We start from the raw sequence: 27,568 nt of genomic DNA on the forward strand, positions 1-27,568 counted from the left end.
GTTGAGAGACGTGAGCATTGTGCTACTGGTTGCTCAGCACAGCAAGCTTTTATATTCTTTCCGTAGTCTTACTGAAGGAGGAAAACGTCCTTCTTTGGCCGGGTTAAAAAATTAGCTGCTGTCATCCTTTCATTGACTCAGTGCCTTCATGGATTGGCTACAGCAACATCTTCAGTTCAGGAATATGCACTCTGCTACTGTCTATGCAGCAGGGTGGTAATTTTTCTTCCATTCATTGGCTATATTGACTGTAAAGATGCTCTAAGCTGAAACTCTTTTTCTTACATTTCCCTTGAATTCCTTTGGGGGGTTAATAATTGAGATTCTGCTTCAAATGGGTCCAAATACCCTTTTGCCATATGCAAAGGCCTTACAGCTCTCAGTAGTCTTTTTAAATTTCAGCATCCTGAAAATTGAATAGCCATTCAAGAAGGCATGGGAGAAGCGACTCTTGGTAAGTAATTTGCCAAGCAGTGCCAGAGAACTAGTAGAGGATTATTTATATTAATGTGTGGAACTAAAGTGGCTTCTTACTTTAGTAACTGCTGATAGCATCAAATGATCTTGCTATAAAATCTCTATTCTCACAATGTATTAGGAATTTGAGACTTGCTACAAAACATTTGCAAATACATAAGGTGCTTAACCATCATTAAGTATTTGTTGGGGTTTTAAAATGAAGGTGTTTTCTTTGGTGAGAAAGCCCGTATGTATGGCTCCTGGTAACAGTGCATCCCTGAACATTCCTACAAAATCTCTTGCTTTAGACAAAACTCAGACTTGTATCACATACCAGAGAGCTGCACTTGGATCTTTGAACAAACAATTTTACTGGTCTGCTGGCCCTTTTGACCAAAATGGTCCTGAGATTTAGGATTCAGAATTTGCAGTACATTTTCAACTTGCAATTTAAAAACCTCTTTTTAAATATTGTATACAAAGAACAAATTAAACTACTGCTTTATATACACCTAAGAAAAATATGAGAAGATAAAGGAAGACTGAAATTATAAAAGCTGTATGGGGGAGTATGTGCTGTTGACAAATCAGACTTTCTGAGGCTTTCTTAAAATTCAGTCAAGGCGAAGGCAGGTTGGTAATCACCCAGCCCCTAGGTACCCCCTCCCTCCACCCTAAGCTGTTTTCAAACTTTTGAGCTAAGCCACCAACCTTTGAGTTACAATTTTTGGTTGCACCTCCCTGCCCCAACCCAGACAGGCTGGGTGGCCTGCTGAGGTGAGTCAGGGAGTGGAGGTAGCACCCCTTCCCTGAACCCCACCATGCAGAGGGGGCTCAAGTCCTTCTGGCCCTTGCCCCCAGCAATAAGTCGTCAAACTATACCTATGCCCAAGGCCCCTGCACTCCTACGCTCCTGCTGGGCCCTGGCATTTTTATAGCATATCAAGGGGGAGCGTCAGAGAGAAAAAGGTCATTTATCTTCTAGCCAGTTATAGTTAGTTTAGTCTCATTATTTCCCTGCTCCCAAAGAAGAAAGTGGGATGGCACCCTTCGGACCTCTGAAACTCAAGTTCATCCATTGGTTCAAATTCATAATCTCAATGCTGGATCCTCAAGATGGGCTCTTGGCTTGCAAGATATACTGTCATGTTGAAGTCTAGCTGGCTCACAGGAAATATGTCAGGTTTCTTATGGAGAAGTCTCATTATCGCTATACATCTGGCTCCACGGCTGAGAAGGCAAGGAATTAAAATTGACCCCAGATTGGCTGATTCGAGGTCAGTCAGCTCCACCCGTGAATGACTCCATTTGAGTACTTTTGGTTCTCTTTGCCACAGTGTGCCTCAGAGTCAACAGACCGAAGTCTACTTGCAGCCCTGTCCCAAGTATAGAAGTCATGGGGGCCCTCCCGGACTCCTTACTGGCAAAGGCCTATCTGCCCCGGGACAGATTTCTCACCATTGACAACCTCGTCAAACAGCTTCCAACTTAGCTGACAACATCAGCCCAGAACCTGTTTGAAACTCGTGTCTCATGCCATGTGAGACAGGTTGCCAGAGTTTCCCTGCACTGCATGCAAAGACACCATCCCCTGGCAGGGAGGGGTGTGTGGCACTAGGGGCTGTGTGCAGGCAGAGGGTAGCTCAGGTTGCAGGGAGAGGGATGGCTAGGGGATGCGTGCGGGCAAGGGGGTAAGCTCCGGGTGTAGGGAGAGGGGTAGGGGCTGTGTACTGGGAGGACTCCCCTGCAGTCCCTGTTCCCAGAGGGTGGCTGCAACTGCACTCCAGTTCCTTGTGCCTGCCAGGGACTGTGAGACACAACACATGTAGTGTTTACACTGTGTCACGTTAAAGGGCATGATGTAGTGTACAGAGGTCACAATTCCCTAGGGGCTCCTCTCATATGATTGGTTGAAGGACCATCTACATGTCTCTAGCAGTGTCCTGCTCCACACCTCTCTCCAGCGTGACAGACTTATTCATAATGGGGACTGTATCTGGGCCATCAGAATCAATGCTTCTAGCTCCCCGCAGAAGGCCAATATTCACTAAAACATCCTGGAATTGAGGGCCATTTGGCTAGTGTTCATAGCTTTCCTCCTGACTCGTCAAGGTGTCACAGTATTATCTGGACAGAACAGGTGTTTTAAGAATTCTCCTAGATTGTTCCTAGCATTTACGCATAGAACCTATCGCTACCTAAAAACTGTCAAAATGGATCTCTGATTGTATTAAGGCATGCTATGTGGTGGTACACTGAGGTGCAGTGAGCACATTAGGACCCATTCCACCAGAGCTTAGGCAGCTTCTGCAACTTCCCTGAAAGGCATCCTAATCATAGAAATCTGCAAAGCAGCTACCTGGAATTCAGTTCACACTTTCATCCTGCACTATTTGCTTGTGGACAGCTCCAGCTCTGACACCCGCTTCAGCAGAGCTGTCTCAGACTCAGTTACTGCTTGAATCTCACCAGAAGTGGAATCCAGGTGGGCAATCGCTCGAAGAAGAAAGGTTACTTATCCTACAAAAACTGGTTCCTCAGGATGGTGTCGTCCACATGCATTCCATGGCCCACCCTCTTTCCCAGCTACTGTACAGTCCTTGCCCCACTGGATTCAGCATTAGCGAAGGAACAGGAAAGCAGTGGCAGCTGTCCCATTCTTTACACACTGAATTACGAAGCACAAGGGGACCCATGCACGGCCTCACTGGGTGTTGCTCCTCAAAGAGTCCAATCTCGCGCACATAAGGCATGAGTACACCTTAAGTGGAACACACATAGACAACACATCTCAAAGAACCACAGTTCTTTACTGTACAGTAAGCATAGTTAGTAGGGGGTAAAGAACCATTCTTTCATCAATAAGAATTTTTACATGAATATTGAGTTTTCTCTGCCATGAAGGACTCTCTTTCCTTCATGTTTGCACAGCACCTAGCCTACTGGGCACCAATCCTGATTTATCATGATGGTGCCCAGAGATCCCAAAGTTTTAATAATTCAACAAATCAGTGCATTCCTTATTTTACTGTGTGGTCCCATATTAAGCCTGTGTTGACAGAGCTGCAGCTTTTACAATATTATCTACTGACAAGGACTCCAGATTTTTCATTACTGGAGCGAAGGGGCTGATGTGAGTCCTACTGTACAGGCATATATAAAACCTTCTGAGTTGTCTAATGCAGATTGTGTCCCCACCACTGGGCATTACATCCTGAGTTCTTAGACCAGTAATTGTATGTGATTATTTGGAATTTTCTGACATGACATTTAGACACCTCATTTTAGTTGCCACTACTCCACAACGCTGGTGAGAAAACTGGAGTTCAGATCACACTGGGAATCCTGTGCTTATATTTAATATCCAGTGTTTGGCACCCTTACCTGAGCACTCTCATTTACAAATAAAAAGCGTGTGTCAATGCTTACTGGGACTCCAACATTTTTTCCGTGTACTTTCTGTGAATTGCAAGATCCTAAGTGGTGTTGTAAGATTTGGTGAAAGTTATACAAGTGCCTAGATATATTGCTGGGTACCTTTCTGAGACCACTTGGTGAACTCTTGACTAGAGGATACTGTGGTGGATGAACATATGCCTATGAATAAACGTTCTTTTTTGAGTGCGTTTATTCTTGAAGGCTTTTGGAAGGCCACATGAAAAAAGGCATAGCTCTACACGTGAAAATACCTGTTTGTCTCTTGTTTAAGTTTGGCTAGCTGCAGATTAAGATGTTGCTGCTGTGATTCATATGACACCACAGAACCGAGTGTGCTCACTCCAGATGTGACAACTGGCTCTTCATTTCCATTTTGTTCCACTGGGTGGCAATCATCTTCCACTTCATCGGCATCTTTTTCCACTCCTTCAGTCTCTGAAGCTGGCTCAAAGTGAGCTTGAAGTTCTGCACAAACCAACGAAGAAGTCTGTTTAGTACCACTTACCCTTGCTTTTTTGGAGGCAGTGAATGTGGGAAAGCTACCGGAAAGCAACTCCTTTTCTGGACAGCTTATGGGCGGCATATTTCCTCTTTAATTGAAAAAAGCTGCCTCAGCTGAGTAAAGTAGTGATGAGATTTTATCCTGATGCTTCCCACATGGAATGTACTTTCCTAGGGTATTTAATAAAGGAGACACCAGTAGCTAGGAGTGAAATGTAACCTTGGCAAATATTAACACATGATAGCATTCGTCTCTTACATTAACTGGACCACAGACTTTGTGGCATCATTTCCGAACAGGATTAAACAACAGCAGTAGCAGTATTAGTGCATTCATCTGTGGATAGGTCCCTGTTTGTATGGTGTTCACAATCTTACTAGCCTATAAAATGGCAAGCGCGCTGGTGATGTAGCGGAAGTAATAAATAGCATGGATAGGCAGTAGCTATTCAGGATTCTGTTTACATAATGGGGGAACAGAGTTGCTTTTAGAGAAAGAAGAATTCCAGAAAAGTTTGGTTACTTACTTTGTGCACTAACTGGCATTCTTCGAGATGTGTTGTTCCTATCTGTATTCCTCCTGAAGTGCACATGTGCTCCATATGCCTGAGACCGGAAGATTTTCACTAGCAGTGTCCAATGGCTCATGCCTGCACCCTTCTCCTTCTGCTCCAAACCAAGGGTACAAGGGGTGATGTGGACTGACTGCCTCTCCAGGTCCTTCTCCACAGCAAATAACCTTTGGATAAGGATCTGAAGCAGAGGTGGGCAGTGGAATACACACAGGGACACATCTCAAAGAACTCCAGCTGCTGTACAAGGTAAGTTACCAGACTTTCTTTGAATGATGGTCCATATGTGTATTCCATTCGAGGCAACTCACAAGCCATACTCATTGAGGAGGAGGGTGTGAGGAATCCTGCTGTACCACAGACTGAAGGATGCATTTTCTGTAGAAGCTTGTACCAGGACAAAATGTCTCAAAGGTACGCACAGAGCCCCACGCTGCTGCTCTGCAAACCTCTAGAAGAGGGACATCTCTACATGAAGTTACAGATTGACACTGAGCTCTGGTCAGGTGTGCTCTCTCACGTGGGGGAGCGGTTGCTGTCAACTCATAGCAAAGCAGAATGCAGCCCAAAATCCATTTAGGAAGTCTCTGTGAGGAGATGGCTAAATGTGTGAGGGGGGAAGCAAAGGAGACAAATAATTTAGGAGATTTCCTGAAAGATGTTGTCCACTGTAGATAAAAGGTCAAGGCTCAATAGACACTGTCCTCTGTGGTGGCATGGGGCTTTGGATTGAAGACAGGGAAGTGGATGACCTGAGTCAGATGGAATTATGAGATTACTTTTGGATTGAATTTAGAATGTAACCTCAGGGAAACTTTATCCTTATGGAAGGACATATAAGGTGGGTCAACCGCAAGGGCCTTCAGCTCACCTACTCTTCTGGCTGAGGTGAGCAACCAGATAGGCAACCTTCATGGACAGAGGAGCGAAGGAACATGAGGCTAAAGGTTCGAAGGGAGAATTTGTTAATGCTGACTGGACTAGATTGAGGTTCCACGTCAGAGTAGATTTCAGCACTGGGGGAAAGGATCTGACAAGCCCCTTCAGAAACCTGACTATAGTCGGGTGGCTGAAGACTGAATACTTGTCCATTGGAGGGTGAAAGGCACTAATAGCCGCCACGTGCACTAGAGAACTTCGATGTTTTCAGAAAGAGGAGGAAGGTCATAATTGTAGGGAGTCTTGGAATTGATGTCATAAGGAGAATCTCTTCCATTTTGCTGCTTAGCATTTTCTGTTATTGCTGAGGATGGACTGTACGGTCTCCAAGCATGCTCTAAGTTCATCATCCATCCAAATATCAGCAAAGGGAATGTCGCTCTTGAGCCCTTAAAGGTATATAATGGTTAGTCTGTCTTCTCAATGAACAGGTTATTTCCCTTGATGGGCAGATCTTCCAAGGTTGATTGGACTTCTTTGGGAAAACTGGAGGATTGGAGTCATAAAGCCCACCTCATGACTACAGATGGTGCCATCGAGTGGGAGGCTGTATCTGCTGCATCTACCAAAGCTTGGAGGGCAGACCTGGCTAGCAATTTACCTTCTTTGATGATTGTTTGGAATTGAAGTCTGTGTTCTTGAAGCAGCCGGCTGACAAATTTAGAGAACGGATTATAATTAATAAACTCACACTTGGCCATTAAAGCCTGATAGTTTGCTATTCAGAACTGTAAACTTGAGGAAGTGTAGTTCTTTCTCCCAAAGAAGCCTAGACATTTGGCCTCCTTATTTGTGGGTGTAGATCTGGGTTGATATTGCTTGTTCCTTTCAGTGACAGCCTGCACCACTAGAAGTTCAGAGTGGGATGCAAGAATAAGTATTATGCTGCTTTAGATGGTATAAAATATTTCTCCTTTGTTTTTTTCAGAGTAGGAGCACAGATGGCTCGAATATGCCAGACCATCTTGGCTAGACCTAATATAGCCTCATTGATTGGCAATGCCACCTTGCTAAGATCTGAACTTTGAAGGATATCCAGTAATGTATGAGGGATAACCCATGCTTCTTCCAGGGGGATATGAAGCATGTCTGCAGTTCTCCTTAGGAGATCCTGAAATTGCTATAGTCATCAGGTGGTGGGGCTGGTGTGACTGCCTCATCTAGTGAGAACAATGATATCCCCACAGTGGCTAGTGGCTCTGCCTTGTTGAGTTGTTTCTTTTTCTCAGAGCATTCCTGAGTGGGTTGGGGTTCTTCCTCAACTTGCATTCTTGTCTGTCTGTATTCAGGATGTCTCATATAGGGATCCCTGGGACCCCAATAAAGCCATTGAGAGAGTTCATAGGGATAATGAGGTGGTCTCCAGGGAGAAGGGTACTACTGGTCCCAAGCTAGGTCCTGTGGGAGTGAGAAGGTGCCCATGAGATTTTAGAGCCTCTGCTGGAGCTGACTTCCTGTCTTGATAAGACTGGTAAGCTCTCCCCACTGATCCCAGGCTTGTTGGAGGAGCACAAGGCCTCTGCGTCCATGGGCAGGGCTGTTAGTACCAGTGATGGTCTTACTATGCTTCCACTGGTAGATGGTACCAATGAGTGACGAAATGATGGTGTGGGGACAGAATCAGTGATTCTGGGTCTGCACAGACTGTAACATCCTCCAGGATAGCATATCTGACCACTGTTGCTGGTGGGCTTCTGTCTCTTGGTGGCACTGGCAGTGCCAGTTTTGAGCAGAGAGTGTTCTCAGTACCAATGAATACTCCTCCATGCAAGTCAGCACTTGTATAGGACTTGTTCACTCACTCCTTTCGCTCGTTGGTACACAGGACGGTCCTGCTCCTTCAGGGGTTGATGGTCTCGGGGCACTTTTGCCTCTTGGGGCCACGGAACTGGTACTGTGCTCCTTAGGACCTCCTGACACACCCATATTGGGGTGCAGAGTGTCGCCCAACATAGAATGCGCTGGGGAGAAAGTCCTCTCCTTAGATGAGGACTTAGAGGGGGATTTCTCACATACATTCTTGTGAGAGTGTTTACTCTTACCCTTCTCATGTCTGTCCTGTTTGCTACAGTCCTTAATTCTGTTCCCAGTGTGGACACATCCACGCTCTAAGACTGCTTCTTGGTGCCTCTGCCCAACGTACATGAGGTCTGATGGGCCAAGGTTGGACTGTGGCCTCCTTGAGCGATCCATCAGCAATGTTTGAAGTCAGAACTCTCAGGATTAGTGGGTCGAATGAGGAAAGGACCGACAAATATTATACTTGGAGGAGATGTGAGCTTCCCCGAGGCAATACAGACAAGTGTTGTGGTTGCCGCTGACCAGGAAGGCACAGGGGAAAACCATGGAGATCTTGAATCCTGGCATCTTGGACATGCTAGGAATCCTCTACATGGGCGTGGGGAGTGCAGAGGTACCCCCAAACAATGGCTCCTAAAACTAACTAGGTCTAGAGCAAACTTATATAAGAACAAACCATTTACAACTTTTTACACATAAACAAAGAACACTAGCTAAAGCTGTGGATAATGGAGGAGCCCTGTCTCAGACCAAAGGTGATAGAAAGGAACTAGAGAGGCAGTTGGTCTGCACCGTCCCTGGTTGGAGCACCAGGAGAAGGCGGCCACAGGCACGGACCAATGGACACTAATAATGAAAAGTCTTCCAATCTCAGGGGTATGGAGTGCATGTGCACCTCAAATGGAATACACACAGAGACCATCAAATGAAGCACTTCCCTTTCCGTTTAAGGGTAAGTTATGGCCTAATTCCAAAAGCCTTTAGAATTAGGTTTCCCCAGTTATAAAACTATCAAATATAAATGAGTAAATCCATTTCACTCTGTGCAGCCTAGTTCACTGGTAATTTGAAAAAACTGTTGTCCCTGTCCATCGCCCGTCCCTCCCAGCTGAAGAGAAATCACTGAAGTCCCTATGTCCCCGCTACTAACAAACTTCAGAAATGAGATGGATCAATCAGCTGGAAAGAACGTGAAACCATTTATGATGCATTTTGTAAGGGTTTCATTTAGAAACTAGTACTGATGTGTTTTGATTTACCTGGAATAAGAATAGTGACTGCTGCTTGGACTGCACGGCGAATTATGTTATCCATTGCAAACATCCAATGAGGCCTAATTAAATGATTCCTTAATACTTTGTTCACCTACAAGTATAGAAATAAGCAAAAGCATCAGCCAAGGACCTAGACACTACGGACAAAACTTTGTTTTGTAAAGATTCAGATGAAGCTCTGTAAATTAATGGGAATCTGTATTGTATAAGTCAGCACAACCCTCTCCTCTTGAGACTAAAATTATTAGATGCTGAGTTCAGACTTCACCAGCTCATGACCAACAACTTCCAAATCTCCCCTATGTTAATAAAATGCCGTGCTCTCAGCAGCCACTCAGATATCTCAGCATTTGTAGCCATACTAAACAAAATTAAAATTTTGCAGGACTAAGGATACACACACATATATATATAAAGACAGGAGTTTCTTGAACACTCTTCAATTTAGCTTAGAATAACTAAACTGATAAATGCAATGGTGGGGTTCACAGATGAAGGGAGACTGACAAAAACTTATTTAGCCTGGACAGAATAGGATTAACAGGAGATGTGATAAGACAAGAACTAGGGCATAAAGGGAATATACTCAATGCATAAGAAGAATTTGAGAAGTACTTTTTTACAGAAAAATTGGTGAATGGGTTTCCATGTGAGATAGTGGAGCCAAGCAGTCATGTATTTAAATAAAATAAAATAAAAAGATAATGACAGGGAATGTATAAGTCACGGGATCCTGTCTGGTGCTTAGGAGGAGTCAAACAACCAACCTTATTAGGGGCCCCAAGGAAGTTGTTCACTGGTAACAGCACAATGCTGCTGTCGTCACTGCACGTGCAGCACCAGCTCCCGCTGAAGCCAGTGGAAATTCTGTACATGGAGGCGCTGAAGGATCCAGCCCTGAGCTGGTTTTTCCCCCCAGACGAGCAAAAATATAAACCTTCTGATATTTTGTAAAAACCTACAAAATCAGGACAGTGAGGGGCAGTGGGATGTATCGGAGTGGCCTCTGGGGCAGGAGAGATCGTAGGGAAAGCGATGCTCTTAGGATTTGACATCTTGGATGAAGCCCTTACAAAAGCCCCATTACAGTTGCCAAATTCATTCCTGAACTACAGGGCCTGATATGATTATCATGGGACAACAAAAGAGATGGGACTCTAGGGAGATATGGGAGTTCAGCAGAGCCCCATTTATCCAACCCTCCATTAACCAGCTCTCTGAGTTAACCAAATAACCAACACACACAGGTCCAAAAGCAGGTGATCTCTCCTGTGACCACCAGATCGCACTGCACTTTCCCATTCTCTGGATTATCCGAATTTTTGATTATCCAATCCAGTCCCAATTAGATCAGATAAATAGGGCTCTGCTGTGTAAGTGAGGATGGGGCAACAAACAGAGAGCAGGGATGAGTAGGGCCCTAGTGGGGGTCACTAGCGATGTCTCGGAGGCCTGCTGGGATGAGACGTATGTGCAAGGACCCTGGGATCGGCCACACTGTGCCAAGACATAGCGTTGAGGAAGCACCAATGGCCTTGGCTTACTCATGCCCCAGGCACTAGTGCTTGGGGAGCCCACGTGTTTCTGCACTGAGATTTCCATGCACCTAGAGCTCTGCATCGTGCTCAGTATGCCAGGTAGCAATGACTGCTGCATCAAGAGAGACCATTTAGCATTGATGGCTCAGCACAGAAGCACTGGGCTCCTCCCTCACCCTAGGTTGTCCACACAGCTGTTCCCCACTACCCAGGTATCCTCCAAACAGACGTTTTCCCCTGACCCTCAATAACATCGAGCACACATCCCTTCTCACCTCCCAGCTCACCACATCCCAGTACCTCTCTCACTTACCCAACATACCCCCCCAGTGCCTGACACATCACACAGAAGGGCCAAGAGGAGGTATAGGAGTGAATGGCTGTGCGGAGGGGACCATTAGGAATGAGCAGGGATGGGGAGCAGGGAAAGCTGAGGGAAGTAGCAGGGGTTCAGCCAGGAAGGCCCTGGGAGTAGGAAGAGGAGTACAGGGATTTCGTTTATCAGAGTGGAATGCCACTCCCTTCTGCTTCTAGACAAATGGAGGACATACTGCATCCTGAAATCCAAACAGCACCAGGTGAATCTGATTGATGGAAGTGCTGTCAAAGTCCAAATCCATTTTCAGCTTGGATATAGTGGAGGCCATCACTCTGTGCTCAGGAGAACGTATGAAGTCCCTTAAAATCTCAATTATCTGCTTGACGTGGGTGATTGAAAGTTGCAGTTCTTCAGAATTCTGGAGAAAAGGTATTCAATGCACTATATCAAGACTCATACGAAGAAACAATAAATCCACTGATAAGAACCTAATGGTTTAGCAGTGCTAACATTACAGGGTTACAATTTATATTTGCTGCTGCTGTTTCTCAAACAACCACACACAAATGACGGAACTTTAATCACCCAGCTGGAAGTCCTACTAAACTTGTATTGTATTCTCTGCTCTAGTCAAACCTTAAGAATTATATTTACTGTAACTTAACATTTACTTTGTGAAAACAAAACCAAGGGTTGTAATGACTGTCCTTGAGGACAATGAAATGAAAAGAGAGTGGATACATAGTTGTTTAGTCAGTGCCCTTTATATTTGCTTCTCTGTATGTAAATAGAGAGGATGACAAACACATTAAAGTCCAGTCACAATATGGGTTCTCTCACTTTATCACATTAGTAGACGTGTAATCAGTATATAATTTACAGTTTAGTGACTTCTTGTGACAAATTAAGACCTAGTAAGTTTGTTAAATACAGAAAGAGTTTGTTGTAACTCAGCATGAAAATCACTGTGTCAGAAGCAGTCACCAGCCCTAAAATATATTTTAAGCCCTAAAATATATTTTTGCTTTGTTTCCATTCCAATAGGCTTCTCATGTAATTCTACCAATTCACTGCAACTGCAGCTTTCTCCAAAAATGCAGGCAATATTGTACTGCATGATTAAGTTGGCTGTTAAGGCAGGATACAGATAGTGAGCTAAATTCAACCACAGTGCAAGAGATAGAGTTCCACCTGCTTACGCTAGGGCTGAACTTGGCTCAACATGTCTGACCAAGTCACTCATGTCCACAATGTTTAGCACTGTAGACAAGGCCTGTGCACTACACCCTTTCTAGAAAGGATTCAGTGCACTGGCATGACACCACTCAACATTTTACCTGGACTTAGTCTGTGCTTCTCTAATAGAATTTAGATTGTTTTGTGTCAGAGAAAATGTAGATGAATAAGAAGAGCTGCATTGACCAGTGAAATTAAGATGGTAGTTTTCAAAGATGTCCTACACTTTCAGGATCCAATAGAAAGCAGAACTTTAAACCAATTCATTCACCATCATTTCTGGGTGGAAGAGGTTTATATAGGACAAAAACGCACAAGAGACACATTTCTATCCGATGATGATAAATTTTACTTCTGTTTTCTTGCTTGCAGATTAATTGCACTGATACCGAATACAAAAAGTATGTAAAGAACCCACCTGCTGACTATGTTAGGAGTTCAACATATTTGGAGTGTTTCCAGCAAAAAATTCACTTGAAAACCACCAAAAAAAGCCCCAAAAATGTCTAATTTTTTTTTTTATCAGAATTGGTTTCATTTCTCATCCAGCTCGAATTAATTTACACTTATGCAACCACACAAGCTCTTAGATTATTGGAGATTTTCCCCACTAAAACGAAATTCCTGCCCCTATTTCTATAGGTGTGGAGGTCCTCAAATACAGCCGGACTGTTGCCATTCTTTTGGAAGCCTACTTGACTCACCACACTTAGGGCACGCTCCAGGCTTTTTGTTCTGCAAGCCAGGCTTGTGGGGAGGGAATGGGGGGAGGTGGAGGTGCCGGTGGAACTATCTTTACACCCATTGTTCTCCACTGAGCAGGGGCACAACATAATGACTTACCACTCACAATGGGTATGTCTACACTGCAATTAAAAACCTGCAGCTGACCCGGGCCAGCTGACTCACATTCGGGCTAATGGGCGGTTTAATTGCGGTGTAGATGTTTGGTCTCAGGCTGCAGCCCGAGCTCTGGGATCCCCCTTAGACCAAGCCCCTTACCCCACGGCAGCTGGCACAGGCCAGCTGCGGGTTTGTATTTGCAGTGTAGACATACTCACTGTGGCCTGAGGAATGGACTCTTTCCCTCCTACACCTGCAGAGATCACCAGTTCACACAGCCTGGCTACTCAAGAAGATTTTGTCCCTGAGAGAAAGGCATTTTTACCTTTGGTTGTTCAAGTACTTCCCTACACACTTGGTTAGCTGGGGTTTATATGTTGATGATTCAGAAGGTGGTGCTCTTCCCTTTGGCTGAACACTGAACCAACACCCCACTACAATGTATACTGTCCTTTGCGCTTCTCATACAAGTAAGGTCATAACCCCCAGTTTCCTGGCCAGTTTCCAGTTTGGATAATTACATTCTGCCTGCCTAAGTTCCTCTTGTGTTTAAATGTATAAAGTAATTGTAATGGAAATCACTTCTGACACCATGTCATGTACTCCCTGTACATAACAGGTTTCAGACTGCTACTATCAGCTCAGGGTCCTGTACCAGATATGGACTGGCTACAGAGCTACCATCACAGAGAGAGTACGAGAGAGGTGCACTTTAGAAGATCTTTAAATGCACTGCCACCTATAGCTGTTACACACTCAAGTAAGACATGTGACACATGCTATAATACAGTTTAGCATTCCATTACAGAAACCTCTTCCCGGAGGAAGACAGTAAAGAAACGGAAAGTTAAAAAATCAAATGCGACTACCAGCCAGTGACCACTGAAAAGGGGTACAGTATAAACCTGGAATGTGGATGAGTGAGTTGCTGTGAATGGTAAAATCTACAAGTACCCTCTCTCATCTGTCATAAAAAGAGGAATGCTACATACTACTAGATTTTTAATTTTCCTTTTTAAACACGAAAAGCAGCATTAAAATATTACCTGTGCGAGACACTCCTGTAAGTTTGAAGCAACTTTATTTTGTTCCTCTTTAAGAATTTTATAGAGAATTGCCCGGCGTTCACTGTCCTTCCTTAGCAGAAAGAGACCAGAATCTCTATCCTCAAGGGAAGGAGAAGCACTCCGATCCTCTAAGGCAGAATTCTCATCAGGAACACTGGAGCAGAGACAAGAGAAGATGTAGAAGACATAACTAAGCATTAGAAACCACAAATCACAGTTGGAAGTGGGTAGGGATATTTACATAGATGAATAAATAATAACTAGTACTAATCTCATCTTATTTCACTGTCACTGCAATTTTCATTTCAGAATCATTGTTGAAGACGGTTCAGATCCTCAGCTGGTAAAATTCATCTAGCACCCCTGAAGTCAATGGAACTACACCAATTTACTTCAGCTTAGTCTGGCCCTTTAGGCTGCACCAAGTCAATCAAGAACAAGCAGTGAAAATAAAACAGAATGAGCATAACGATGAATTTCATTCTGAGCACACTTTGCAACAAATGTATCTGAAGGCGTCATGTCTCATGTTCTCTTCTAATCAGGACACTATTTTCTTCCCAGGCTTCTTAATGTGTATTTAAATAGAGGGAACACTTGCAATTACTGTTCAAGGGCCTGAACCAAACCCTGCTGAAATCAACAGAAAGACTGTCACTGACTCCAATGGGCTATGGAGCCCTCACGTGCCCCATGCTTTATCTGCTGTTATAAACTGGCATAATACTTGGAGACATTTGCGGGAAATCTCCATGAATCAGTTAAATATAATCAATATTTAAATCAACTGACATTTTGATTAAGCAACTGATTTAATTATTGAACACATCTGTTATCTATTCATTACATGCTCAAATTGCCTTGGACAAAATGTGATGTGACTCTAACCTGCATAAGCTTTGTGTAGGTCACGCCAGAAGCAATTAGACAGCTTTACCTTAACAAGTGGGAAATGGGATGCTTCGTTGGGGTCTCTGAAACAGATCGCTTTGTCTTGTCAAAGAACACATCATGCTGTACATCCGAATCTGGCGAGACAGAGCCATGTTCACTGCTGCTACTGCCAGCCTGTTCCCCATGGACTGGCAGTGGGAGGGACGCACTACGATTATAATCTAGCAAGAGACCACAAACAAGCAAACCACACCCATCGTTTAATAAAGTATATCACACAACTGTAAGAGAGGGCAGTGCTTTTCAAACCACAGAACTCCAAAACACTGAACGCCACAATTTGCTCATTTGGCAAGGTACTGAGAGGTGATTCTGCAGGATTGGTCATTGTGAATATAATGAATCAGCATTTTTAGCTAATTAATATTTTCCTCCTATGACATAACTAACACCAGGTGCATCCAATTACCCCAGCCAAGGCCATGACTATGGGACCAAGATTTGATCTCTCACTGGCCTCCTAGCTATCTGCTTCTCTTGCATCCCCTGCCTTCTGTTATCTCCTTCAGGACAAGCCAAGAGGCCTCTTACAATCCCTCCCATTTCATCCAGAAGCGAGAAAAAAATAAATGAGTAGTTGGGTGCCCGCTATTGCCCTACAGGCCCATTTACTAGAATACGATGCAGGAGGGGTGTTGCAGGCTGGGAGTACATATTTAGGCTAGGAGGCTAAAAGGCCATACAAGTTTCTGAGTGTTTGTCTCCACCATCTCAAACTGTTGATATTTTGTTAGGGAGGATTGGGTGTAAAATTCTGGCATAGTCATTAGGACACAGTTAATCTTCAAATAGGAGTTTAAATTGCCACCAAAATAAAAACACATGTCAACTTCTGGCTCTTCACAGTCCTGTGTTTACTGGGTAGGCCCACGTCCACTTGCCACATCAGGAAGTTGCCTGTGGTCATATTAGGAAGAGCTGGGGCCACCCAATATTGGTCAGACAAGGAACCGCCACTTGCAGCAAAAGGAAAGGAAGCAAGGTTGCTAGGCATGGAGCAGTTCCTAGTGTGTGCAGACCTTTCCTGGTGTGGGGTGGGTAAGAGGATGAGAACAGGTGAGCTGAGGAAGAAAATAACTTTTCCAGTTTGCATTCTGTGATATTTGTATGGGTAGTTTTCTCAGATACAAATGGGGCTCTTCAGCAGGTCAAAGTTCAGGCTCACTATTCATCCTGCTAACAAAGTGGCCAGATTTTCAGTAGAAACAGCAGTAACTGGAAAATTAGGCCACTAGGTGCCAAAATATTGATATTCCACATTAGGCACTTGTGATGCTGTATGACTGAAATATGACCATGTTTATCATTAATATTGCCACTGTTACACAACTGCAACAAAACTTGTCCAAAATATATCATGTAAGGTGTCAATGGAAAAGTTATAATTTGCTAAAGATGATTATCCTGTTTATATGCATGTATCATTTTTGTATCCAAAGTTATGAATATTGGTTATGTACTGGTATCACCATTGTGTTTCTTCCTGAGGTAACACCCACAAGGTAGTTTACATCCAGTCTAGCCAACACATTATGAAGGGACTTTTCAAGCTTGGTTGCCCATTAAGGACACTTCACTCTCACAATGGGCCATGGAATAAACTCATTGTGCCCAGATGGCTCGTCCTGCTGACACCGCCATTTCCAAGAGGCCAATGGCTACCCCTTGGAATCATCAAGCCATGTAAGGGCATGTGACATACTCACATGACCCTGGACTCCATCTTGTGCCAATAATTTTCCACAAACTGTGCTGTGGGCTTTGTTTGGGACAGTAAAATTCTAAGCAGATGGCAGAGGATATAGAAGACCCCTGAAATAGCTCCATGTTGCCTTTTTCCTGCTCTGATTCTCTGGACTATGGATTTACAACTAAAAGGAGCATATTGACTATGGACTGAGGACCTCCCAATCTTTTGTAAGTTACCAGAGAGACTTTACAAGCTAGCAGTCTATAACATCACTGCTACAAACCTGGTATAAGAACTTTGCAATGACTCTATGTATATGATCTATTAACCATTTTAACTCTCTTCTTCTTTTCTTATTAACAAACTTTTAGATTTTAGTTACTAAAGGATTAGCAGCAGCCTGATTATTGAGTATATATATTGAGTTATATATTGACCTGGCTGTGCGGCTGATCTCTTGAGATCAGAAGACCCCTTGTTTCATTAAATTGGTTCTCAATAACAAATCATCCCTAAGTCTAGTGTCTGGGTGGTGAAATAAGGGCTGGAATGCCTATGGAGTTTGCATTTTTGACTTCTGTCCCACCACGCTGGATAAGAAGAAGTTTACTTTTGTTATTGGCTTCGTATATCTAATGATAGAATAACCACCAGTGTGGGGTGAGTCTGCCCTTATTTCTCAGCAGTTTGTCCTGAATCTGGTATTCTGTGAACCACTGAGGCACGGTGACAGCACCAATGTTTGAAAATCTTGTCCAATATGTATAAATTGAACACAAAACATCAAGGTGCATGGCCAAGATTTTCAAAACTGATTAGTGCTTTGGGTATCTTAAAATGTGGGTTCCCTTAACCCATCTGACGCATCTTAAAAGGGACCTGATTTTCAGAAAGTGCTGAGCACCAATCTTCTGAATATTAGACCTCTTTGAGGTGACTCTTGGTGGGCACCCAAAAGTTTAAGTAACTTGCGAAAATCTTGGCCAAATGAACTTTTATTTTATTATAAATGGTTTATTCATTTGGCCAGTGGGAGTTTTTAACAAGGCAAAACAAAATATAAATATAAACCACAAGGTACTTTCTACAGTTTAACTCCAGTTGATTTCTTGGTTTGTTCAACATCCTGAATAACAGGGAGGAATTGGCTAATGATTCAAATCTTTTTATGTAACACTTAATGATGTTGACTTGTACTTGGCTGATAATTCCTTACCTAAAGGCTTGAATGCAATTCTGTTTTTCTTGCCCTTGTTCACCTGCTTTAAGAAGGGGTCTTTGAGTAAATCAGATGCTGTGACACGCTCATTCGGATCAGGTTCAAAGCAGAGCAAAATAAAGGCCCTTGCTTCAGCCGATAGTGATTCTGGGATTTCAGGATGAATTTTAAACATCCCAACCTGTAAGTAAAATATGGACAGAAAATTATTTGGCCTCAAATGAATAGCTGCAAAAGGGCCATTAGCTAGCTCCTCACTTGGCGTAAACTGGCATAGCTCTATTGACGGCAGATGGAGGGTTTGACAGCTGCAATGCAGAAGTCCATTGAAGTCAGTGGAACATCAACAGGGCTCCATTTATGCCAGCAGGGGATTTGGCTGTATTTCTACTGCAAATGTTTAACCCTGCAGATGTGTATCCTAACCAGTTACACCAGCCCAACTCAAATGTCAAGACATGGACATGTCCAACTATCTAAGCCTCGAGCAACCCCTGGGCCTGACCATACTCACCACAAGTGCTCCAGACTCTAGCCGCACTATTAACCGCCAAGCCCTTCTATTCTATATGCCAGCCAGCGCCTCCCTCCCAGTACCCTCTGAACCCTCTCAGTACACTTCCCCCCAAACACCAAAACCAACTTCCAGCCCTAATGCTGAGTCCCTTCATTGCCCATTCCCTCTGTCTGGTGCCCAGACCTGTCCCGCTTTGCAGATGCCAAACTACCCAGTGCTCACTCTCAGCACAAAGGGCGAACACCCAGTCCCCGGCTGCCAGATACACTCATTGTACCCAGTGCTGAGACCCCGTGTGTTTCTTAGCCCTTCAATGGCAGCCAACTGGAAATTACGCAATGTTCAAAGGGTTAACGTAATCCCACACTTGGATCATGTGATTGGACAGATATTTAATTTATTTCAAAACATCACTGGATAGTAACTTGATATTGCCCTCTGCATGCATCAGCTTGAGCTACCCATTTTTAATCCCCAGGGCTGATTTTACATAACTATTTTTGGGTATGTCTACACTGCACACAAACCAAGCAACCCACAGCAGCAAATCTCTAGTGGGGCTAAAAACAGCAGTGTGGACGTTCAGGCGAGGGCAGAACCCTGAGATTGAGCCTCAACCCCCTCGCCAGGTCTTAAGCCTGAGTTTGAACGTCCACACTGCTATTTTTATCCCAATGGCAGGAGACCGGAGTAGCTGACCCAAGTTCTGACACGCGTTGCTGCAGGGGGTTTTCTTTGCAGTGTAGGTGTACCCTTTACAACAGAGTTGTGCCACATATTCTGCACATGCAGTACACATCTGGCAAAATTATTCTTTTCAGCCTTGACATATTTATGTAAAATAGACTCTGGAGACCAAGTACCAGAAGCCTGGAAATTATGCTGGCCACAAGGCAGATAGTAGCTAAGTGATTAAACAAGTGGCAGCAGCTTGCTAAAATAAAGAGTTGTCTGAATAATCACATTAGATAACCATTAATGCACTGTGGCACTATTATACATTTACAATAGCAATTTAGCTTTGTGAGATCCAGTAAGGTCTACTCGCAATGCAGGCTGAAGCCAAAATGCTGAACAGTAGAGCCTGTATTAGAATTTTAGTGCAGGGTATAAAATGTCAATGCATTAACCACTTCCAAGCTATGTCTCCATGCGCATCCAAAACTATGCCTTTAAAAGCCAGACCTAATATTTCCTGTGCAGTGTAAGATTCCAAGCAGCAAATGCATAGGCATAAAAATGTTCTAAGCTCTGCTACTACTCACTATGTGACCAGCAGGCCACCTGGTCTCTCTGCACTTCAGTTAACCTGTCTGAGGGACCATCTCTATTTGATTTGTAAAGCACCATGCATACCAAATACAGTGCTTTACTAAGTAATAAATAGTTATTGTCTCTTACTGTCAGCTTTGTATAATTTACATTCCCGGGCAGCACAGATGGCAAAAGAAGCCAGCTGCATGGGGAAGCATTTCTCTCCTGTGCTCTGATAATGGATCCTCACATTGTGGGACTCTTCTTGAGCCATCAACCCATGGGGTTGGCCCTCTCCTGCTACATGCACTCTAGGAATGGGCTCTCACAATGCAGCTTCCTCTGGGGCAGTAAAACAAGCAGACCACATTATGGCACAGATGCCACCAGATCACTATACCACTATAACACAGATCACTTTACCAAGCCAAAATACACCACTATTCAGTGAAACCTAGTGGTGCTAGTTCAAGTCTGAATATATCTCCCCAAATCATTCAGCCAACCTTACTCAAACTCTTCTAGAGCCACATGGGAGCTTCATCAGTGCTATTATACAGCTAGATGCTCCCCTGTCTCCAGGGCCCTGTGTTCTCCACAGCACTATGGAACCAAAGTTGGCAGTAAGCACCCCTACATTCTGTGGCAATGTTAGGTTATTGTACTTCCATGAAATACCCTTTGTTCCCATCCCTCCCACCCCCAAACATACACACAACTCTGACTCACAGGTGAAAACACTCCGTGATGTACGATTGGTCAATGATTACTTTCAGCAACGATTACTGCTGGACCAACGATGGGCTTTTTCACGGTGTTCTCCGGACGGCCCAGCTCTACAGGCCTTAGCAGTTACAATGCTGCCTATGCAGTTCAACTCTGAATCCTCTTCTCCTGCCCCAGGGTAGGGAGGGAGCTCATAGTCAGCTTCCGGGGTTCATCTTCTCAGCTCTCCGGGCCCAGGCTACTTGCTGTTTTTTTCTCTTAGGCCGCCCATCTACCTAGCCTGCACTGCCAGCTTCCTGGCTGCACACTGGAATCTGACCCTCTTCCTGACTGGTGCCACAGAACAGCAAGGAGACCATGCACCATAGTCCTATTGGTTTATTCCCCTTTTGGGGAAAGATGCCAAGCAAGACATAGCTGCAGTCAGGTCCCAGTAGGGAGGGAGATGGAAAACAAAAGATACGCATGCAATAAAATATTGTAATGAATTATTAAAATGCTAAATTAGGTGGTATTCTTTGAAAAATGCCAAATTCCATGACCAAAGAATCATGGTGTGCACAGGGCCCTGAGTGAGATGAAAGGGACAGTTTACACCTCTCACAGTTACCATTTCAGACTCTTGGCCGACTCAGACAGCAATTAGCTTATGCTCTGTTCATTTTTCCAAGGTTGTGGTCACAAACAGAAGGGCAAGAAACTTAACTTAAAAAAAATAAAGGAACATTAAATATTAAAGGAGATTCAGGAATACCATTTTGTGGCAAAAGGCAAAATCTGTGCAAACTCCACAATTGCAAATCAGGGAACATGCAAGGCCCTGCTTGCCTCCCACACTAGTCATTCTGTGAACTTGTGCAAAGCCCACCAGGGCATCCAGAACTTTGAAAATATTGATCCATATTTTAACAGCTCAAAAGCATGTCTTAAAGAAAAGATACATCTCCCTTCTCATGCAGAGAACAGTCCTACAAAGGGCCAGAGACTAGAAAAGGTGTCTGCTGACAGAAACTGACCACAACGGACATTTACAGTGACATGGAAATCGCTTTTGCTGTTCATGGATCAATCAGACAATTTAATAAACCAGACTATGTAACCAAAAGACTATTATAAATTCCTCACTCTTCCATTTCTTTTCCTTTTGAGTTCAATGGGACTACTCGTGCTTAAAATGATGCATGTGCTTAAGTGCTTTGCTGGACTGGAGCCTAATTTACCGTCTCTAATGGCTGATATTTGATTTTATTGTGACAGCTCTAGTGATAATTATAACACTATTTGCACAGTGACTTTTACCAAAAGGTCACAAAGCACTTTACAAATATTAATGAATTAAGCCATGCTTTACCTGGTTAGGGGGATGATACTTCCCTTAATGCATGGGTGGGGAAACCGAGGCATAATGAGAAGTTAAGTGTCTTGTTCCAGGAAGCCAGTGGCAGAGCCAGGAATAGAGTCCTGACTCACAGCCCTCCTATCTTATCACTTAGATCATACACATCTTGCAAAGTGCCGTAATTGGCATTCAGAACAAAAAGTGAACAAAGATAGATCTGATATAAAAGTTATTTTAGAAGTTAGTTAAAAGCACTTTTCTATGTCTTTTTATTCCTGACCAGGCATATAGCACCACCAGTGTGTGCATCACTTTACCAAACAGAGCAAGACACATCCCTAGTCCAAAGACCGTGCAATCTAAGGGAATGATGCTGTGAGGGGCAGCGCACCCCCAACTCCCATGGAAATTACCAGGAGCTGAAAGTGCTCAGTATCTCCCAGGTGGTTCTTGGCATCCAACAGGATGGGAGCATTAGAAAGACAAGATAGATTTTCTGGAAGGGAGGCTTTTAAGGACAGATCTGAAGGAGCAGAGAGGGCATCTGTCAGGTAATAATTGCAGGACTCTCTGCAGTCCCAAGAAAGAAGGCATACAGTGAAGAGTAGAAAGGGGTGATGACGAGAGGATTGGATGAACATGGGGAGTGAAAGGTGGGATCAGGAACAGCAATTTTCAGAAATCCTCACTCATTTCTCAGCACATTGAGTCCTGACCTATTTCCTGCCCAATGGAAACAGCACTTCCCTGAGTGATGCATCTTGAAGCAAATGGGATCATTCACATGCATAAGGAGATCACAGTTTGGAAGTTGACCCAGTGCAGAGCAACTCATATAACAATAAAGGCAGGTAATTACAATGTCAGTGTAGATTAAATTGCCCAGAATATTTAACTTGTAAATATTAACTATATGAAAATTTAATTAACAGGTACTACTTCAAGGTTCACAAACCGTCCAGCAAATAAAACAATTCTTACTTTAAACATTGCTGCTTGCGGTTCCCCCAGCTCATGAAATGGAGGTTTTCCTGTTGCCATTTCAATGATAGTACAACCCAGTGACCAGATATCAGCTGGTGCCCCATATCCTCGAGGCCCCTTATCTATAATCTCTGGAGCCATATACTGCAAAGTACCTGAATAAAGACAAAAAAGGAAGAACACAAGTCACACATTTGTTTTTCTTATCATTCAAACAGATACACCATATCATTAAAGGTTGTCACTTCAGATGCGGCTTGTACGACTGAAAGGTGAGCCCTCTAAGTCAAACTCCACCACCAACACTAAGTCATAAGATTGTATTTTCCCAGGTCTTTTCTATACAAACTCTTAGTTCTTCCCCTCACATGAAGGACTTCAGGTGGGAGAAAATATATTTACTGTATAATCTGAAAGCTCTCCCTTGCCTTTATTTAAGCTAAACCTACCTCCGTTTCTGCAAATGATGAATTGGAAAGATATGTGAATAAAAAGAGAGAGCAGCCAACTAGTTGACAGGTTTTCTTTGAGGGAATACTTTTTTGCTGTATTCACAGCCTCTGGTGGGAATACAGAGCAGACGAACATCAGCAATAACGAAGTGAGCTAGTCCATGGAGAGAGGGTCAGGCCTAGTAGGAGAGGATCAGGAGCTGAATGAGAAATCGTGAAGAGGGAGCGAGATGGAAAGAGGCAAGGCTAGAGAGATGAGATCTGGAAAAGAGATAAAGCTCCCGGAAAGAGGAAAAAAGTGTCCTAGATTACAAATGAAATATCAGGGCCGGAGTAAAAGAAAGCAAAAGAAACAGCCTCGTGGAGGCAAGTGTCAGAAGTGTGACACAAACTGGGTGAATGTCTGCATCAAATTGTGAACTCCACATTTTTGGGGATTCCCATTTGTTTTGAGAATACCAGTGATTGTAACCTTCACTGTGATGTTTGGTCTGTATTGTATTCTCCATGGCGGGTTCAGACATCCAGGTGGAGATGAAATCTAGACAAAGGAAGTGTCTTGTAGATGCTGTGTGCTCATGTTAGAGGGTCCGACACCTTGAAGAGGCTAATAATGAGAGAGCCATCAAGGACCATTAACATGGAATGACTCTTCCCTGCTGGAGCAATTGGTTTTCTACTAGCAGGACCTGTGACTTTGAATGGACTTCATACACAGAAACCTGGCTGGGAGAGCATGCAATTTCTCTGCCTGACCATCTGACTAAAGACGGGAGACTTTATTTATGGAGGCTGCTTCTCTGAAGAAGGGGGCCATCCAACACCAGAAGGCTGTGCTGGAGAGAGGAAGAAAAGGCAGGGGGGTGGAGGGGGAGGCTTGCCTTGCCAAAGGATACTGACCAGAACTAGAGCTTTCAGATGGGGTGAGATCAGACCAGGGAGTTATGTTTAGGGTTTTGTTGTTTTCCATGGATCTGTAACTGTGTTGTGCTTTGTTAAGAGTAAATGTAACTTTGGTTAAGAAATTCGTTTGCTAAGCCTGTATTCATTGCTTTACTGCCACATTGTCCCTAAAGGGATTAACTAGGAAATCAGAGCTTGCACAGCCAGGGGAAACATGTCTAAGCAACGGGGTGCTTGGGAGGGCTGTGATGATGGTTCTAGGGTCTGGGCAGTTAATTGAAAGGTCCTGCTGCCCAAGGAGGATCAGACACTGGTTCGGCACCTGAGAGTGCATGTGAGAGACCCTAAGTTAGGAACAGTGACCAATCACTATCAAGACACAGGGCACTTAGGAAGCACGTGGCATTCAGCAGATGGATCCAATCATAATGGACTGAGTTCCATCCAGAGTGGGGGACTGGGCTGGGCTGCACACGTGTTTGATGATTATTGATGATGATAAGACGTAGTTTCATACACTTTAAAGAATGCTTCTGTTATCAGATATAAATTAATGCAAAGAAAGATTTTTTTTAGGGTGGTATGTTTTCTTCGCCACTATGGAAGAGTGTCATTTTCAGTTTCCAGGTCCGTAATACAGCACAGGCACATTCTCACTGCTTCAAGGAAAAAGAAGTCTGAAAGCTAAACTTCCCTAACTTCATAACTAACTTCATAAGTGTAGTTGGCTGCTCAAGCAGAAATAAATTGAGGAAGCAGAACTCAGTGAGGGGTCTTAGTAACTGTAAATCATCAAAAGTTATTGAGTAAGAAACAGGCTTAACAGACGTGTAATATTACACGTACAAAACATATGAAGAGCTCTATAAACTCTCATGAAAGAGGAACACATATTATACAGTTTCCTTTGGGCTACAAGAGATGCTAGTGACAACAGTGAAAAGGCTCTGCCTGGAATGTTAATAAATTAATTTTGGATTAGTTAGTTAAGAAATAGGTTTACAAAATTATAGAATACCAATAATTAAAAAAAAACAACCCAGGCATTATCAGCTTACTTACCATACTCAAATAGCTACACATCTCAGAGATTTTTGTAATAATTATATATTCCAGGAAATTATACTTAATCAAAAGATCAGTTTGTTTATAGGTGGAAAACAACATAAATCATTTAAAACATAAAAGTCTCATAATACCACTAGAAACAAATGCCTAAACACCACACATCGGAGTTATGCTAGTGGCAGGGGCAGTCAAAAAGAAAGTAACAACATAATAAGAAAAGGGTGAAAAACTAAAACCTTGGGAAATGTAAATGAAAATTTTTAAAGGTCACAACATTTTTAAATGAAAAGGTTTACCTTCATGAAAGAAATTCAATTATATGTTGATTGCAAAAGCTGAAGTGTTTTAGTATAAAATGCAGTTTGTATATGGGTTTTTTGGTTTTAGATAGCACTTAGGTTTTGCATTTTTTAGCTGATTAGTGTTACAACAAAATCAGCAAGCAATCAATACAAGAATAACACAACAAAAATGGTATTCTTGGAATACTGAATTGCAGTGCTAAAGCACACAAGTGTTTACAATTCTACCTGTTAATAAAATAAGGCCCGGATCTTGCAATCTGATCTGCATGCCTGTACAGAGTCCCATGGCCATCAATCTGTTTGTACAGATCTGATTACAAGACTGAGGCTAAAGATTGTAATATTGTTGAAGAAAGTAGTAAAACATGCAACAAGTTTGTCTGGAACAGTTATTGTAATCTTTTACTAGGCCATCAAGTCAAATGCACTTTGTACCCTCTTATATACTGTAAAGTTGCTCTATAACGTTTAATGGATTTTCAGTCAGTACATAAATAACTCTGCATTCACAGTAGAAGAACTCTGCACATGCACTTGGGTGCTTGAAGGATTTTATTAGGTTCACAGCTTATAAACAGAGAAGTTAGAGAAAAACCTAACATACTCTTTCTGGAAGGTTGCAAGTAACACTCTGACTTAAAAATCCAGAACCTTAACACAAAGAACCAAAATCAGAGAGAGAAATCAGGCTGCTTCCTAAGCCAAAAGGGCACAATTCACCTGGCTCTAGGCTGGCTCTTAGCATACTGACTGCTGAAGGACCCAGATTGCACAATCCTAGCCTGCAAGCAGAATCAGGAAAGGCTTTATGATTTAAAGTGACAGCTTATAATTTTTACACAGTTTGCAATACAACACAGATTTCAGAATATTTCTGCATGTGAATTGCTTCCTTGGACTCTTGTCCATAAAAAGCATATGGAAAAGTTGCCATTCAAAAAAAATAATGTAGCCAACATCTTTATGACATTTTTACTTTCAAGGATATTTCTTTTCAGGAATCTTATAAAATTTGTGTAGGAATGGCCAACTCCCACCACGTGCACCCCCAGAGGGCAGATAGGGGATCATCCTGCAGATATGCAGGGCAGCTGCAAATAATCAGTAAGCAGTCACAGACCACCCTCTCAGCAGGGTATGATGGGGTAGCTGATGGCACAGTTACCTTCATAAAATGCCACTTAAGCCCCATGATGACGACATCAAGTTGAATAAAGACTGCCTTAAAATCAGTCTTGCTGGGCCAGAACATTTGGTTTGAAATTGGAGTGTTCCTTCTCCTAGGTGTGCTGTCTGCTAAGGCTGACAAGCCTCAGCAGGCAGCTCACCTAGGAGAAGGAAAAGTTCATGGAAGAGAGATGGCAAGTAGGTATGGTCTTTGTGGACCCGGAGAAGGCATAGGATCATGTTCCAAGAGAACTAGTTCAGTGGAGTTTGTGATGGAGAGGTCTGCCAGAAGGATACATTCCTTTTATCCAGGATATGGATGATGGAGGGACTACCATAGTCAAAATTAAATGGGACTACAGTAGAGAACTTCCGATAAATATTGGCCTGCATCATGGGTCAGCATTGAGTCCCTTTTTATTTGTGATGGTCACAAATGCAATACGTGAGAATACATGAAGGGAGTCACCTTGGAACATGCTGTTCGCTGATGACTTAGTGATACATGTGGAAGACTGAGAGCCCCTGCAAGCCAACTATGAACAGTGGAAACATAGTTTTAAACAGACTGCACATAGAGTGAACGTTGGTAGGACCGAGGCTATGAGGGAGGAGGACTCAACATAAAGTATACCACTGGCTGCGAGCTTAGAAAAGCAGAAGTATTTAAATTTCTAGGATCAATGGTTGCTGACAGTGGTGCCCCCCGAGTGAAGCCTGGCATCGTACTGAAGTTGGGTGGGTAAAAATAGCGGGACCTGACTCCAGTTCTCTGTGACAAAATGATGCCAATAAAAGGCAGAGCGTATAAAACTGTAATTTGATGGAACTTAATGGATCAGTGACTTGGCCAGCCACAAGAAAGGAAATCAGCATGCTTTCCACTATGGAAATGAACATGTTGAGATGGTCAAACGGTTGGAGACTCCATGACAGGAAATAAAAGGAGTATGTAAGGGGCCTAATGTAGATTTGCTCCAGTTGAAGACAAATTGAGGGATACT

The 27,568-nt window shown here is 43.2% G+C and overlaps 1 protein-coding gene across 5 annotated transcripts in view; it reads right to left on the bottom strand.

Annotated features, from left to right (window-relative positions):
• Positions 1-27,568, bottom strand: part of MAP3K15 (mitogen-activated protein kinase kinase kinase 15) — a 147,003-nt gene that overhangs the window by 3,505 nt on the left and 115,930 nt on the right. For 4 of the 5 annotated variants that reach the window (XR_006287863.1, XM_043537952.1, XM_007070485.4 and 1 more), the window contains 7 exons: positions 22,667-22,824; positions 17,847-18,030; positions 14,924-15,101; positions 13,966-14,140; positions 11,073-11,258; positions 8,969-9,074; positions 4,149-4,362 (listed from right to left, as the gene is read on the bottom strand). Coding sequence is in view for 4 of the 5 variants with exons in the window: in XM_043537952.1 (XP_043393887.1) it covers positions 4,149-4,362; positions 8,969-9,074; positions 11,073-11,258; positions 13,966-14,140; positions 14,924-15,101; positions 17,847-18,030; positions 22,667-22,824 (1,201 nt within the window). In the remaining variant the exon portion in view is untranslated. Of the gene's footprint in view, positions 1-4,148; positions 4,570-8,968; positions 9,075-11,072; positions 11,259-13,965; positions 14,141-14,923; positions 15,102-17,846; positions 18,031-22,666; positions 22,825-27,568 lie in introns of those variants that run through there. The other variant, XM_043537953.1, reaches the window with a different exon arrangement.

This window comes from Chelonia mydas, chromosome 1, assembly GCF_015237465.2.
Source record: "Chelonia mydas isolate rCheMyd1 chromosome 1, rCheMyd1.pri.v2, whole genome shotgun sequence".
NCBI classification, from domain to species: Eukaryota; Metazoa; Chordata; order Testudines; family Cheloniidae; genus Chelonia; species Chelonia mydas.